This window comes from Drosophila virilis, chromosome 5 (assembly GCF_030788295.1).
Source record: "Drosophila virilis strain 15010-1051.87 chromosome 5, Dvir_AGI_RSII-ME, whole genome shotgun sequence".
Taxonomy (NCBI): Eukaryota; Metazoa; Arthropoda; class Insecta; order Diptera; family Drosophilidae; genus Drosophila; species Drosophila virilis.
The window spans coordinates 5,630,484-5,645,599 of NC_091547.1; the positions used below are offsets into that span (position 1 = coordinate 5,630,484).

General features: G+C 39.5%; 2 protein-coding genes across 4 annotated transcripts in view; one reads left to right on the plus strand and one right to left on the minus strand.

Moving 5' to 3' along the window:
• Mef2 (myocyte enhancer factor 2) overlaps window positions 1-7,665 on the plus strand; it is a 59,255-nt gene extending 51,590 nt beyond the window's left edge. Inside the window, exons 6-12 of one of the 2 annotated variants that reach the window (XM_032436762.2) lie at window positions 746-949; window positions 1,783-2,158; window positions 2,644-2,742; window positions 2,989-3,119; window positions 3,854-4,541; window positions 4,919-4,987; window positions 5,746-7,665. In XM_032436762.2, the coding sequence (XP_032292653.1) occupies window positions 746-949; window positions 1,783-2,158; window positions 2,644-2,742; window positions 2,989-3,119; window positions 3,854-4,541; window positions 4,919-4,987; window positions 5,746-5,978 (1,800 nt within the window). In that variant the 3' untranslated portion in view covers window positions 5,979-7,665. The remainder of the gene's footprint in view (window positions 1-745; window positions 950-1,782; window positions 2,159-2,643; window positions 2,743-2,988; window positions 3,120-3,853; window positions 4,542-4,918; window positions 4,988-5,745) is intronic. The other variant, XM_032436763.2, reaches the window with a different exon arrangement.
• Window positions 7,666-12,090: 4,425 nt separating this feature from the next.
• On the minus strand, window positions 12,091-14,981 carry Etf-QO (electron transfer flavoprotein-ubiquinone oxidoreductase). 2 transcript variants are annotated; one of them, XM_015174707.3, is made up of 6 exons: window positions 14,854-14,981; window positions 14,589-14,653; window positions 14,050-14,276; window positions 13,411-13,982; window positions 12,897-13,346; window positions 12,091-12,835 (listed from the first exon to the last, which is right to left on the minus strand). In XM_015174707.3, exons 2-6 carry the CDS (start codon window positions 14,614-14,616, stop codon window positions 12,298-12,300), a joined length of 1,815 nt encoding a protein of 604 aa, XP_015030193.1. In that variant the 5' UTR covers window positions 14,617-14,653; window positions 14,854-14,981; the 3' UTR covers window positions 12,091-12,297. The 2 variants fall into 2 exon arrangements, with proteins under 2 accessions (XP_015030193.1, XP_015030192.1); XM_015174706.3 differs by having other exon boundaries at window positions 14,849-14,964.
• Window positions 14,982-15,116: the final 135 nt, after the last annotated feature.

The window sequence follows — 15,116 nt, forward strand, 5'->3', positions numbered from 1 at the left end:
AGTTCAGAACAATCGGAAACTTTCTCAGCTCTTGCTCATTTCAAAGTCGGTCTAATGCTTTATATGTTCTCTTAACTGCTTGTTAATTGTTCTATGAACTAGTTCAAAACATTTCAGTTCCTTACATGAACTGTGTAACTTTGACTCAGGCAGATGAACTTATTTATCACCCTCGTCTTGTTTATTTCGAAATCAGTTCCACACTTGACATGTTCCCTTACCTATTTCCAAACAGTTCTATAAACTAGTTTAATATTCCTACATGTATTAGTTCCTTTTTTATGCAGCTCTTAACTTTATTAGAACCAGCTGAAGATAATTTTATGAACTAGTTCCTATCGAACACTCACATTAACTGCCTGTTGGCTGCCTTTCAGTAGCCCTGTTGCTTTGATTCAGATGAACCGCTCGCCCATGATGTGCGTGTCCAGTTGGCTGGCACTCGTCCATGCAAAGGACATTTGTGGGATTGTAAAGGTTAATGCCTAACCAAGTCGTAAATGCGTCATAACTGGCTGCACCAATAGCCAACAACAATAACAACTTGCCCCTCTGGCCTTGACTTGGCCATAATCGATTCATTACCAATCGCAGTTCGTGGTAGACTGTAAGGCTAGCCTCTAATTACATTTGGCATAAATATTTGAACAACCAATTCCGAACCATTTTGTTAACTTACATTTTTATTTTTACTAACCAATCCTCTCTCTATCTCCATCTCGCTCGCTGTGTGTCTTCCCCGCAGGTGACCTTCAACAAGCGCAAGTTCGGCGTCATGAAGAAGGCCTACGAGCTGTCCGTGCTGTGCGACTGCGAAATAGCGCTGATCATCTTCTCGTCCAGCAACAAGCTCTATCAGTATGCCAGCACCGATATGGATCGTGTGCTTCTCAAATACACCGAATACAATGAGCCACACGAATCGCTGACCAACAAGAATATCATTGAGGTGAGTTACTCGCTACTCGTTACTCGTTATTTGTAACTCGTCACTCGCTGATCGCTATATGCTATTCGATACTCGGTAATCGTCAGTCTCTACTCGTTATTGATACTCGTCACTCGCTACTCGTAACGCGTTACTCGCTCCTTGCTACTTATTATTCAATAGCCGTTACTCAATACTCGTCAGTCTTTACTCGTTACTCGCCACACAACGTATTCGAAGGTTAACGTTATCGATATTTATCGCGCGGCGCTTGCATAAAATTATTAAATGTCAAGTGAGCCGTGAAAAGCGCAGCAGCCACGCGGAAAATACAAACAAAGCAATAAACAAAACAACAACAACAAGAACAACGGGTACAACAATTAAAACAACAACAATAGCTATGCAACTGAGCAACAAAACGTTTCGTTTGGGCCCTAACAACAAAGAAATTATAAGGCATAGGGCCAAGCGGAAGCGGATGATGACGGGGGCGGGGGCGGGGTTGAAGGAGACGCCAATGTATTTTGCATTTCTAATGCGGACATTGTCGCTGTTCTTGTTGCTGTTGCTGTCTTTTGTTTGCTGCCTTTTAAATTGTTTTGTAATGTTAATGCCGCCGTGCAGAGCGTAGACAAGATTTACATAATTTAGCACATCAACAGAGCGGCGACGTGTCAAGTGCCAAGTGCGCACGCCGCCCTCGCCCCTGTCCCAGCCCCTGCCCAGGCACGGCCAATTACGAGTACTTGTCCCCTCCCCCCCCCCTTGCCACGCCCCTGCACACATCATACACAATTTCCCACACACAAACTCACTCTCTTTCTTTCTCTTTCTCTGGTTGTCATTTGCAGAAGGAGAACAAAAACGGCGTCATGTCACCGGATTCACCCGAAGCGGAGGCCGACTATACGCTCACCCCGCGCACCGAAGCCAAATACAATAAGATCGACGAGGAATTTCAGAATATGATGCAGCGCAACCAAATGGCTCTTAGCGGTGTTACGGGGGGCGGTGGTGGCGGCGGCGGCGGAGGCGGAGGTGGCGGCGGCGGTGGAGGTGCACCGAATCGAGCCATGCCAAATACAAGCTATACAATGCCAGTATCGGTGCCAGTGCCGGGCTCCTACGGTGAGAATCTGCTGCAGGCCAGCCCACAAATGTCCCACACAAACATCAGCCCACGTCCATCGAGTTCGGAGACGGATTCAGGTGGGATGTCCTTAATAAGTTAGTACAGTGTCTCGGGTGCACAATTTTCATTTATTTCTATTTCTGTTGCTGTTTCACGTTTTGAGTTAAACGTTACTCGCTACTCGCTACTCGTTATTCGTTACTCGTTAATATTTAATCGTTACTCGTTAATCGCTACTCGCTACTCGCTAATACGTATTATATTGTTTCTGTTTTGTGACTTGTATTTTGTTTTTCTTACACCAGACCCCCCTTCCCTCGTTTTGAGGAGCAGTTTAACTATTTAATTAACCTTTCAACTCGTTACTTATTGCATGCACAACTCGTCGTTTAGGCAGCTAATTTCGATTTAACAATACAGTCTCGACTATTTGGGAATTTCTAACTTTATCTAATCTCTAACATTGCCTGCAATTTGTTGTTTTTGTTGTGATTTCGAATTGTTGTTTTTTTTTTTTTTTTTTTTTTTGAGATAAACTGATTAAACCTTTGCATATATTCTTATATATTTCATACATTAGTCTATCCATCGGGTACCATGTTGGAGATGTCAAACGGTTATCCACATTCACATTCGCCGCTTGTGGGATCACCCAGTCCAGGTCCCAGTCCTGGCATAGGTGGGCATAATGACAATATTCATATTACAATAAGGGTCCCTAACATACACACACACACACATACACACTCACATAACCCATCCAATTAGCTGAGTTTTAGTCCAGCCTGATTTAACTGTGTTACACGCCCTGCCCTGATTGCGGCCCCTCTACTCCCTAATCGACACATAATCATAGACGGATTCAATGTCAGCCAGGGCCAACTCCTACGAAACGTACTAAACAATTAAAATCCCATTTTTGCAGCGCATCATTTGCCCATTAAGCAACAATCGCCGGGCAGCCAGAATGGAAGAGCTTCCAATTTGCGTGTCGTCATACCGTCCACCATAGCGCCGAATATGTCGGCGACAGCGGACGATGTCGCCTATGCAGATGTAAGTTTAACTATTTAAGATATCTTAATAAATATTTAAGAAAGTTTAGAATTCGTTTGACATTCGTGAAGATATTTTAGAGAGGTATTACAAAGTTTGGGTTTTGTCGCAACTTGACAGACTCTAAGTTTACTTTTCTTGCTATACAATGAAAGCATCCTACATTGGAACTCTGCTATAGAATGCTTTCGTTGTGCAGCACTATTCTAAGATGGATTTCTTACGGTTTATAACACTATGAAATATGAGTGAAACCTTAAGATGTTTCTTTGGGATAATAACGTTATGCAACCCGCTACAATATGAGAGCAGACTAGTTGAGGTTCTCTAGTGTATAGTTCCTTCGTTTTTCAACACTAGACGTCTTAGGTTTTCTTTGTTATGCAGCACTAGACATCATGCATTATGCAAAACTGTACAATATTAGATCAGGCTTATATCGTTTCTTTGATATACTAACGTTATTCAACACTGTACTATATGAGAGCACTATACCTATGGAATTATACCGTAGAATGCATTCGTTATACTCTGAAGAATTCTGCCGTAGGAATTTCTTTAGGATACAGTAGTTATAAAAGACTAAACCATATGATATCCTTTGTTTTTATAAAAGCGTGCTTTTGTTATGCAACCCCATAAAATTAATGAGAACAATATGTGGCTATAGAAATTGCTGGGCCCAAATCGATTTATTCATGATTAAAATTCGTATCTATTTGGTAAATTTGCAGCAGCGCCAGAGCCAGACGTCGCTGAATACGCCGGTGGTAACGCTGCAGACACCGATGCCGCCGCTGGCGAGCTACTCGTTTGGGGCGCAGGACTTTTCGCAATCGGGTGCGATGAGCGCGGACATAATGGGCCTGCCGCAGTGGCATCAGGGTCTCGTGCAGCACACTAGGTGGGTAGTCCAGGCCCCGAGCCCGGCGAATAGCAGCAGCAGCAGCCCCAGCAGGCAAACACTTAACGGCGACCAACATCATAATCTGCCTTGCAGTCTATCCCATCTGGCTGTCTCGAATAGCACACCGCCGCCCGCCACCTCACCCGGCTCCGTCAAGGTCAAATCGGAGCCGCAATCGCCGCCACGTGATCTCTCTGCCAGCGGCAACGGCGGCAACGGCGGCAGCGGCGGTGGCGGTGGTGGCGGCGGCGGCCATCAGCATAACAGCAACGGCTCCACGGGCAGCGGCTCCAGCAGCAGCAGCAACAGCAGCAATGTCTCAACAACGGGCGGCGTCCTTACCGCCATCAATGCTATTACACAGCTGGGCGGCGCCGGTGTCGGCGGCGGGGGTGGTGGGAGCAACGGCAGCGCCGATCAGGCCACCAATCTGAGCGTTCTAAGTCATTCGCAACAGCATCTGGTCATGTCCAATTCGCGGCCCTCGTCCACCGGCCACATAACACCGACTCCAGGTATGTCCACAAATTCAACTATTACCATATTTCTCTGTCAGCTTTTTCCCGCAACGATGTTTCGCTTGCAAATTAAAAAGAAAAGAAAAAGAAACCAAACAAAATTTATATTTCTACTAATTTAGAGCCAACTTTTTGTGAATTGTGTTTTTTTTTTGCGGCATGTTTTTTAATGCTATCTAAATGTGAATCATGCGCCTGGCCCAAGCGGCGTATACGCAATCGTACAATGTCACGCATACGCCGCATGAGCCGGCGTTTAGTATTGCAGCCAGAACTATTGATCGATTTCTGTACTCTCTTGCTGCTGCCACAAATTTTTTGTTCGTTTTTAATTAACCAACAATTAACAACAACAACTATATGACAATTTTTAGGGCATGATAAGTATGAAGGATATCAGTACCGCGCGCTTATGGGACATAATCCTAGATGGAATTTTGCCGGTAAATTGGCCAAACACACAAACCAAATGCATAAGAAAACGAAATAAACATTCAAACAAACGCACACACACACACACACACACATACACACACGCATATTCAAACAGTTTGACATGCATTGTTCACACATATGAAATCGAGAGCTGATGGGCATTCGATAACCAATATCGATAAGAGTAATCGATGCCTCCACAGCAAATGTTACAGTCGATTTAATAGGAGAATTATTCGAAAATTAATTAGTTATTAATCAACTTTTGTCAGCTGTCCATAAAATGTCTTAATTAATCGATTATGTTTATTATCAATAATGTAACGCGCTTTATCGATTGTTTATCAGCTCTGACACACGCACACACACACACACACACACGCATATACTGCCAGCAAAGTCTGTCAATCATTTTATGATTTTGCAACACGTTTCACAAACAACCGAATCTCAACTCTAGCAATTTCTTAAGTTTTACAACACTGAAATTTGAAATGCCCAAATAACTAACCAAGGCCTGAATTGTTGTTTTGATTTCTTCACTAACCGCTAGTTGAACGGAATTTAACATTTGCGCTCATTTAACACACACAGACAAATGCACACTCAACACACGCTCACACACACACACACACACACACACTTAAACCGCAAGTTGCCAGGCGTTGAATGCCATTGCGTCTGGCCCTAAAAAGCCCGCCTGCCTGCTGCCCGCCCGTGCCACACACATTTACAGTCTGTGCAGCTCGAACTAATAGTTTAACAGATTTTATTATCTTGAACGCAGGTGCGCCCAGCAGCGAGCAGGATGTGCGCTTAGCAGCAGTTGCTGTGCAGCAGCAGCAGCAGCAACAGCAACAACAACAACAACAACAGCAGCAACAACAACAGCAGCAGCAGCAACAACAGCAGCAACATCAGCAACAACAGCAACAATTAAGCGACTACGATGCGCCCAATCACAAAAGGCCAAGAATATCTGGCGGCTGGGGCACATAGCCGGCACGTGGCGCTGCTTTAAGCAACTATAAGCTACAGCCACAACAACATCAACAACAACAACAACAACAACAGCAACATCACAACAGCAACAAGAAGCCAGTTAGCAATAGCAACAACAACAACAACAGCAGCGAGAATGATCTGGTCATGATGCCGCCGCCGCCGCGCAAAGAACGCTCGTTTCTCAATGTGTCCAGCTATGGGCGTGGCAGCGGCTACGACTGCTTTAACCAGCAGCTGGCCGTGGGCTATGCTCCAGAGCAACATCAGGCGCAGTAGCGAAAACAGCAGCAACAGCAACAGCAGCAGCAGGAGAGCACATTAACGTTTCCAGAGCCGTGCAATAGTTTTGAGTAGTCAGCTGGAAGCGACAAGTTTTGTTATTGGTTTTAAGTTTTAAGCGAAAAAACAAGTGACAGTGTCATATCTACAATTATTGTCTAACTTATAGTTACATATATATATACACACACACACATATATATATAAAAACGTATATGTATGTGTGGTAATAGTTATAATTTTAAATTAACTATACAGAAACACACATACGCCCATATATATATATATATAAAGAAACAAAAAAAAAAACAAATGAAAATTATGTGTAAGTTTTGTGCGCAAGCCGTAGCTAGTTAATTAAACCATAAAAAATTATATAAATTAATAATTAAAGGTAGGTACAGCAAAGTTTTGCAGGCAATTGGTTAGTTGTTAGCGTGTGTTGAGCTGATTTAGTTTAATTCAATTTAATGTTAACTTTAAGTCAACAACAACAACAAAAACAACACACACACAACATGCGTTTATGTTTGTACATATACACACATTTTGGTTCAATAAGTTCTGAAGCTGCAAAAAAAAAAGAAGAAATTGAATTATAAATTAATTAAAATTAAAAGATACGTAATGCATGCAAGTCATATGATATGATATATAAGATATATATATATATATATATATAACTATGAGGGGGTCAAGTTTTACAAACTAATTACGCAATTGTATAATCCGCCTGAAAGTAAAGTAAACACACACACACCCACACACACTCCCACACACACACACATTGGAATGTACTCAAAAACATGTTGCACAGAAATCTATTTTTTTTATCTATAATTTCGTTTCCTAATTGAAGTGCAATTTATGATTATGATTAAACCAGTTTTTCACACACACACGCAACGCTTGGCAAAATGCAATTGATTAAATAAATATATAAATATTTTATTTAATGCAACGACTCAGTTTAATTTTAGTTTTAAAATATAATTTATAATTTAAATGTATGTCTAAGTCTTGGTGGGAGCGTGTGCGTGAGTAAAAAAAAAAGAAAATTGATTTAAATATTAATTCATTGTAATTGTAATTTTTTTTTTTGGTTTAAGCAACGCGTCTCCTCCCTTATTTGATAGACTTTATATATTCTCTTTCATTTCTAAGCAAAACGAAGTCATAATTTGTAATTAACTTAAACGTGAATTTTTCTGTTCGATTTGAAGCGTTCGATTCAAATTGTTGAGCCTTAAGTTACTTTTTGTATTTTTACATTTACGAATTACAATTTCAAATGCAGTTTGTGAAACATCAATAACAACAACAACAACAACAACATCAACAACTACAACAAAAACTCAAAACACAAAATATAATTTAAATAAAATGATTATAAACAATTTCAGTTGCTGTTTATTGGTTTTTCCTCTTTTGTTTTATTTTTTGTTTTTGTTTTCTTTCTTATTGTTTAAACAGCTAGCAGTAAATGTGTACCTAACTAGGTGGGCGTGGCTGTGTAAATGTCAATTGCCCATTTTTTGTTTTTATTTAAATAAATGCATAAATATACGCACTTAAAAGGTAAACGCGCTCTGTAAATATTTGCGCTAATACAATATGACCTGTTGCACTTTATACATCCAATTGTAAAAATCGAAAACAAACAAAAAAAAAAAAAACAAGAAAAATGTGAAAAAAAAAAATTAAAAACCATATGCAAATACTTTAACAGTACTTCTATTTGTATGCTGTGTACTGTAACAGCTGTGCATACTTTATATAGCGCGAAATTAACGATCCGAATGCACAACAAATGAACACAAACAATAAACATTTACACTTTACAGGTTTCCCAAAGATGAAGAACAAACAAGCTTTACATATATACAGTATGTCAATAAAGTGTTTTGACTAACGAAAAAAAACTAATTTTTTGGGTTTAGTTGAAAATAAATGTACCTAAAAGTGAGAATTTTTTTTCAATTCTAATTTATTTCGATTCTATATTTTTCCTAGAACTTAATGGCAAAAAGAATTGTTAAATAACATTACCCAAACATTTTATAAAATTAAAAAACTAAAAACATTCAAATTTTATGCTGTCAATAAAGTGTTTTTACACGAAACTTTATTACTAAATAACAATGTTAAAAAAACAGGAATATTTTTTTTTAATACTTTGTGTGGCTGCCATTAGCGTCACATACAGCCTGCAATCGCCGTTTCATTGAAACAATAAGGTTTTGTATGTATGTTTCTGGAATCTTCTGCCATTCTTCCAGTACAGCAGCTTTTAAATCAGTTTTTGATTTTGGACTCCGCTTTGCGACTTTTTTTTTCAAATATGACCACACATTTTCTATTGGATTCATATCTGGACTTTGTGGTGGAGTGTCTAACACCTTTCCACAGTTGTACAACAGCCAAACTCTTACCATATGAGCTTTATGCTTCGGGTCATTGTCCTGGTAAAATTTAAAAATTGGCTTATTGTCCTCATAGAATCCAAATTTCTGTGCACTACTGACGAGATGTGTCTGTAAAATGCTCAGATATTGTCTAGCATCCATGGTATTCTCAATGAAGGTCAAATCTCCTACACCCTTGCTCGAAATACACCCCCACACCATCACTGATAGTTTTCCGAATTTAACGGTTGGAATAATATTGCGGTTTTCCAACGCTGTTAGTGGCTTTCTCCAGACTCTGGATGGCCCATCGTTGTAGAATAGCATCATCTTGCTTTCGTCACAGAATATGACGTTACTCCAAAAATCGTTCGAACTATTTACATGGACTTGAGCGAACGATAGCCGCTTCAAAATATTCGCCGCCGATAGTAGAGGTTTTTTCCTGGCAACTCGTGATGTGTAGTCATTGGAATTCAGTAATTTTCGGACAGTTTCATGTGACACATCAACACCACTTTCTTCCTTGAACTCCTGAGCAATATCCCTAAGCGAAATTTGTGGATTTTTCTCAATTTTTCTCAGAATTTTTCGCTTATCTCTGTCAGAAATTTTGCAGGGTCGACCACATACTGGCTTTGCCTCTAGCCTATCTTCCTTATTGGCTCTGTTTAATATGTTGTATATCGTTGCTTTTGATAAATTAAACATATCAGCCAGTTCCGAGACTTGACGTCCCATCTGATGGTTATAATACACCAGCTGAGCGACTTCAAAAGTTGTTCTTTTTCCTGGCATTTTATTTTTCATAAAATTAAAGCAAAACGTTATAAATTGCAATAGAAAATGACAAGAAAAGTCGAAGACACAAGAGAAGCCAAAACGCATGGGCCCAAATCTAACGGGATCACCCAAAAGAGAACGGCAAAACAATTTACCGTAGCTGTAAAAACACTTTATTGACAGCATAAAATGTGAATGTTTTTAGTTTTTTAATTTTATAAAATGTTTGGGTAATGTTATTTAACAATTCTTTTTGCCATTAAGTTCTAGGAGAAATATAGAATCGAAATAAATTATAATTGAAAAAAAATTCTCACTTTTAGGTACATTTATTTTCAACTAAACCCAAAAAATTAGTTTTTTTTTGTTAGTAAAAACACTTTATTGACATACTGTATACTTATATACGAAATAAAACTGAGCTATGTATGTGTGTGTACATAGGGATATAGACATATATGTATAAGATAAAGTAGCCGGAGGCTACATATTTTCTAGCAATATATTGAAAAGATGATAATTAAGGTAAAATATTAACTGGAAGGGCATTCAAAAATTTGCAGACATTTGCCCTTGCATAGACGGGAGAAACCAATTTGTCCGAGTTCTTTAGATGACATTTTTGAAATATCTTGATGAAGTTGTCTTCAGTCTAAATTGTATAAAGATTCAATGGGAAACGCTGACAAATTGATCATAAATAATTACGAAAAAATTGGACTACCAGTAAGATATATAAATGGTCGAAACATACTTAAGAGTACTCAAAAGTACTCATAGCAGTACTTAAAAGTACTCACAAGTACTTACAATTAATTTACCAAGTACAGTGAGTGTTGAATGTAGTGTTACAATTAAATATGTGTACCTCTTTTATGTTAACCCGAAAAAAAAAAGATTTATTTTATATAATTTGCAATGAACTTTTCCAAATTTCACCTAGATTTGGTTCTTTAACAATTTTCATTTAAATGTAAATAAAAACCTGGTAACTGAAACTTCACTCTGTAGTGTGTTGCCTTAAAAACAGTGCCTCTTAAATGAACAAAAAATATATATATATATATATAAACGTAAACGTAAATGTTGAACAGCGATCACTTGCTGAAAATGTAACCAAGAAAATATAAAACAGAAAACTTGATGGTGAAAAATATTTCAATACAGGTGTTAATTGTGCTATTTAAAAAAAAAAAGAATGTAGTTAATGCAAAACGTAAACAAATTGAATTAAAACTAAGCTTTAAAATTAAAATGAAATTTATGTAACTTGAACAAAATGGATGACTCAAGCAGGCGAGCAGCACATCATGTACAAAAAACCAACAGATAAAATTCATAATTGGCTAAAATTTAATTGGCATATAAAATTTTGAATACTTTAAGAGATCAAACATATATACACACAAATATATATATATATATATATATATATACGATAATTATACTACGATGAGGTCGGAGCCGTGCACTATATAGCTGGCCGTCTAGCAGGCGATTTTATGGTCACAGGGACCACAACATAACAAAAAGAATAAGTAAATAAAAAAAAAAGGGGGGAATGGAATGATATATGTATATGTGTAAACTGGTTCTCGAGATAGATGAATATGTTTGTATTTAGTATAAAATGTTAAAAGTATGCACTGTTGTGTGGAGATCTATGTGGCACCTGAATACAGATACAGATTATAAGAACTCTAGTAGAAATATTAAGCAAATGCGTGTTAAACGGCAAAAGACTTTATGCATTCAATATACCCCATATACAAATGAGAGAACATTGCGCACCTACACTATATAGATTCAATTGAGTCAATTTCTGAAACACAACTATGCTAGATAAAATATACTATAATTTGTTGTCATTTGTGTTCTTGTCATAATATTCAATGTTGTTAATGTTATATGTTAGTTTCGATGTGACAGGCACCTCTCTCTTCTAAGTATTTGTGTTAAAAATGCAAGATATTGTGGTTCCATTCGTTGCAATTCATTGTCCTGATAATCAATCGTGGAAGAGACCGCAAAAGCACAAACTATGAAATTATACGTACAGATTCAATTAGATAATATTTAATCAAGAAATTAGGCTATGATTGGGTACCAGAAAAAGGCGTTTAAAAGTTTATAAAACCTTTAGAGCGCTATCTTAAAACAAATAGAAAACCAAAAAAAAAAAAAAAAATTTCGAAATGAATATGTTTAAATTATACAAATTAAGTGATATGCATGTAGTTAAGTTATCTATGAAAATGCGCTCCAAATCGATATAACATACTATATATATATATACACATATATATATATATAATAACCATCGATGTATTTCTGTTCAAATAACTTACAACTGAATCGTAAGTGTAATTACGTTTAGGCAAAAACAGCAAAAAGTTTAGTTACCATTTTGGTGAAAAACAATTGATGTTTTTCAACTAACTAATGATAAATTCAATGAATAATAATAATAATATATATATATATATATATATTATACTATTTAAACAAGTTTTATCCGTGCACTGAATATGAAAGGTTTTGAAAAATTGATTGTGGAATAAACATTTACCTATTAAGTTGATGTTTTAAACAAAAGTAGAAACTTTTAAATAAAACAAAAAAAAAACCTTTTTGGCAACTGAACTTCACTAACTTTTTTAACACTTCCTTTATTGTCTTTGAACTTAAGCAATTAATTACATATTTTAAGAAATAATTTCTGAACAATTTTGAATTTAGTATAATTTGTTTTTGTTTTTTTTTTTATATGAATTACAAACTAATCAAATGCAATTGTGGTACAACTTATAAAATTGCTATGTTTCTCTCTTTACAGATAGATGCGATTACATGCCATTGTAGGCGGGTCCGCCGCCACCCTCGGGCACCACCCAATTGATATTCTGCTTGGGATCCTTGATATCACAGGTTTTGCAGTGTATGCAGTTTTGCGCATTGATCTGCAACTTCATGTTGCCACCCTCCTCGTTGGGCACATACTCGTAGACGCCTGCGGGGCAGAAACGCTGTTCGGGCCCCTCGTAGAGGGCCAGATTGTGATCCACGGGTATGCGATCGTCCTTCAGGGTCAAATGTGCGGGCTGATCGCCCTCGTGATTGGTGCCCGTCAGCGCCACCGAAGAGAGCAAATCAAAGGTGATTTTACCATCGGGCTTGGGATAGACAATGCGCTGGCTAACATTGGCAGGCTGCAACGTTTCGTGATCCTGGGGGCCATGAGTCAACGTCCAGGGCTCGCGACCGCCCATAAAGATGGAGAAACCACTCAACACAAGGCCGCCATAGAGACCCAGAGGGTTGTGGAAGGACGGATGCACATTGCGCACCTTGTACAAATCCTTCCAAACAAAGGATTCCTTAATTCTATAAAAGGGAAATATTTTCGATTTCAGGTAAGCTATAAGATTAGATATTGCCAACTCACTTGTCCGCATAGCTGATGGGCTCCACGCCAGCTGTTGTCTGCGTGCCCTCATTGATAGCCTCCAGTGCGCTCTCAGCGGCCAGCATGCCGCTCTTCATGGCATAGTGTGAGCCTTTGATGCGTGGCACATTAAGGAAGCCCGCACTGCAGCCCACCAAACAGCCGCCTGGGAACGACAGCTTCTTGGGCAAACTCTGGAAACCGCCCTCGTTAATGGCACGTGCACCATAGCCAATGCGAGTGGCGCCCTCGAATACATGTCGCACTTTGGGATGTGTCTTGAAGCGCTGGAACTCCTGGAAGGGACTGATCCACGGGTTCTTGTAGTTCAAGCCAACTACAAACCCAACTGCGATGGTGGGCGTGGGTTCGTTCAGATGGTAGAGGAAAGAGCCACCATATGTAAAGCGATCCAGGGGCCAGCCAATTGAGTGTTCTACCAGACCAGGTCTAAGGGTACGATTGGGTTAACACCAGTTGTTCAAATGTTGTGTGCTATTTGTTAAAGACTCACTGATGCAGCTCGGGAGCGATCTCCCACACCTCCTTCAGTCCAATGCCATATGTTTGCGGCTCGCTGCCGACATTAAGGCCAAACTTTTGCATTATCTGCTTGGATAGATGGCCACGACAGCCCTCGGCAAAGATTGTAGTCTTCGCATGCAGTTCCATGCCACGTGCAAAGGTTTCCTTTGGTGCTCCGCTCTTGGCAATGCCCACATCATTCGTGGCAATGCCTTTCACGCTGCCATCCTCATGGAACAGCACCTCAGAGGCCGCACAGCCGGGATAAATCTCAACGCCCAAAGCCTCCGCCTGATCGCCCAGCCATTTGACTAAGTGACCCAGCCGGACAACATAATTGCCATGATTGTCCATGGGCCAGCCCTTAAAAATGGGTATCGAAAAGCGACCCGTTTCAGTGAGGAAAGAGAAGGTGTCCTTGGTCACCGGCGTGTTCAATGGCGCGCCCTGCTCCTGCCAGTCGGGTATAAGCTCATTCAATGAGATCGGATCGATGACTGCGCCGGAAAGTATGTGACCGCCCGCCTCAGCGGCTTTTTCCACAACGCACACGCGTACCTCCTGCCAAACAAGAAGAAGTGAAAATTAATAATCGTACGATTCGCACAGCGGCAGATTCTTTGCTCACCTGATTCTTTTCAGCAGCCAGCTGCTTGGCGCGTATGGCAGCTGACATGCCGGCTGGTCCACCGCCCACGATGACAATGTCCACCTCCTCGACGCATCGCTCCATGTCCACATCCTTCCATCTCTCGTCCTTTTCGCGCGGATTCAGAGTGTAGTGCGTGGTAATCTTTGGATATTTCGCTGCCTCCGAAACGCTGCGCACAAAGGCGGGCGTGAAGAGCTTGTGAACTGGGCGTGGTTAAGAAATTATGCGACAATTAAAATCAAACTCCAACTGCATAGTTATTGCCAAAGCGCATCAGCTGATAAGAGCTCTGATAAGGAGCACAACAAGAACAAAAACAGAAGAGGTCTGAAGAGCTTGCAGCTCGATGACCAGCTAATATTATATAAATTGACCAAGTGCCAAGTTATCACTGCGCCTATATTTAATTAATGTCTTTTGTCTCGCATCTCAATCATTTTGATTATGTAATCCCGCCGAATTGTTTGTTGTTGTCTTGTTGAAGATCAGTTGACAGGTTTTTGGATGAAACTCACCTCTGTGGATTTTCAGCAGGGCCGACATAATCGCTTTTCTGGCCAGCAAAGTTCAATTGAAAAATCTATAGTATATAAAAGGGAATTTATTTTTTATTTATTTATATTGTTATGTAGTTGGGAAACGAAAACAATAAATGCCGCCGACGCCAACAAAGCAACAAGTTGGACTTTAGACTTGGTGACTGCGCTGTTGCGGCTACATTTTCAATTAGTTTATATAAATACGTTATATTTGTTCCAAAGCTCTTGATTTGCACCTTACAGTTGAGATTTCGTTGTGGCAATAAGGCCTCTGCAAATTGAATACGGAATAAAACAAACGTGAGGTTCAGAGGCTAGTGCACGCAGAAGCCAACCGCAACATTCAGCTGTTGAAGCTAGAGGTGGGCGCGTGTCGTGATTGCGCACGACCTGGCAGCGCATTTACCGGCAATGCCTAACTTATATTCAATGCAATGCCTTCTTTATATTCAAGTAAATATAGCTATCTAGATTAAGCCAATGAAATCATCACAAATTTGTGAG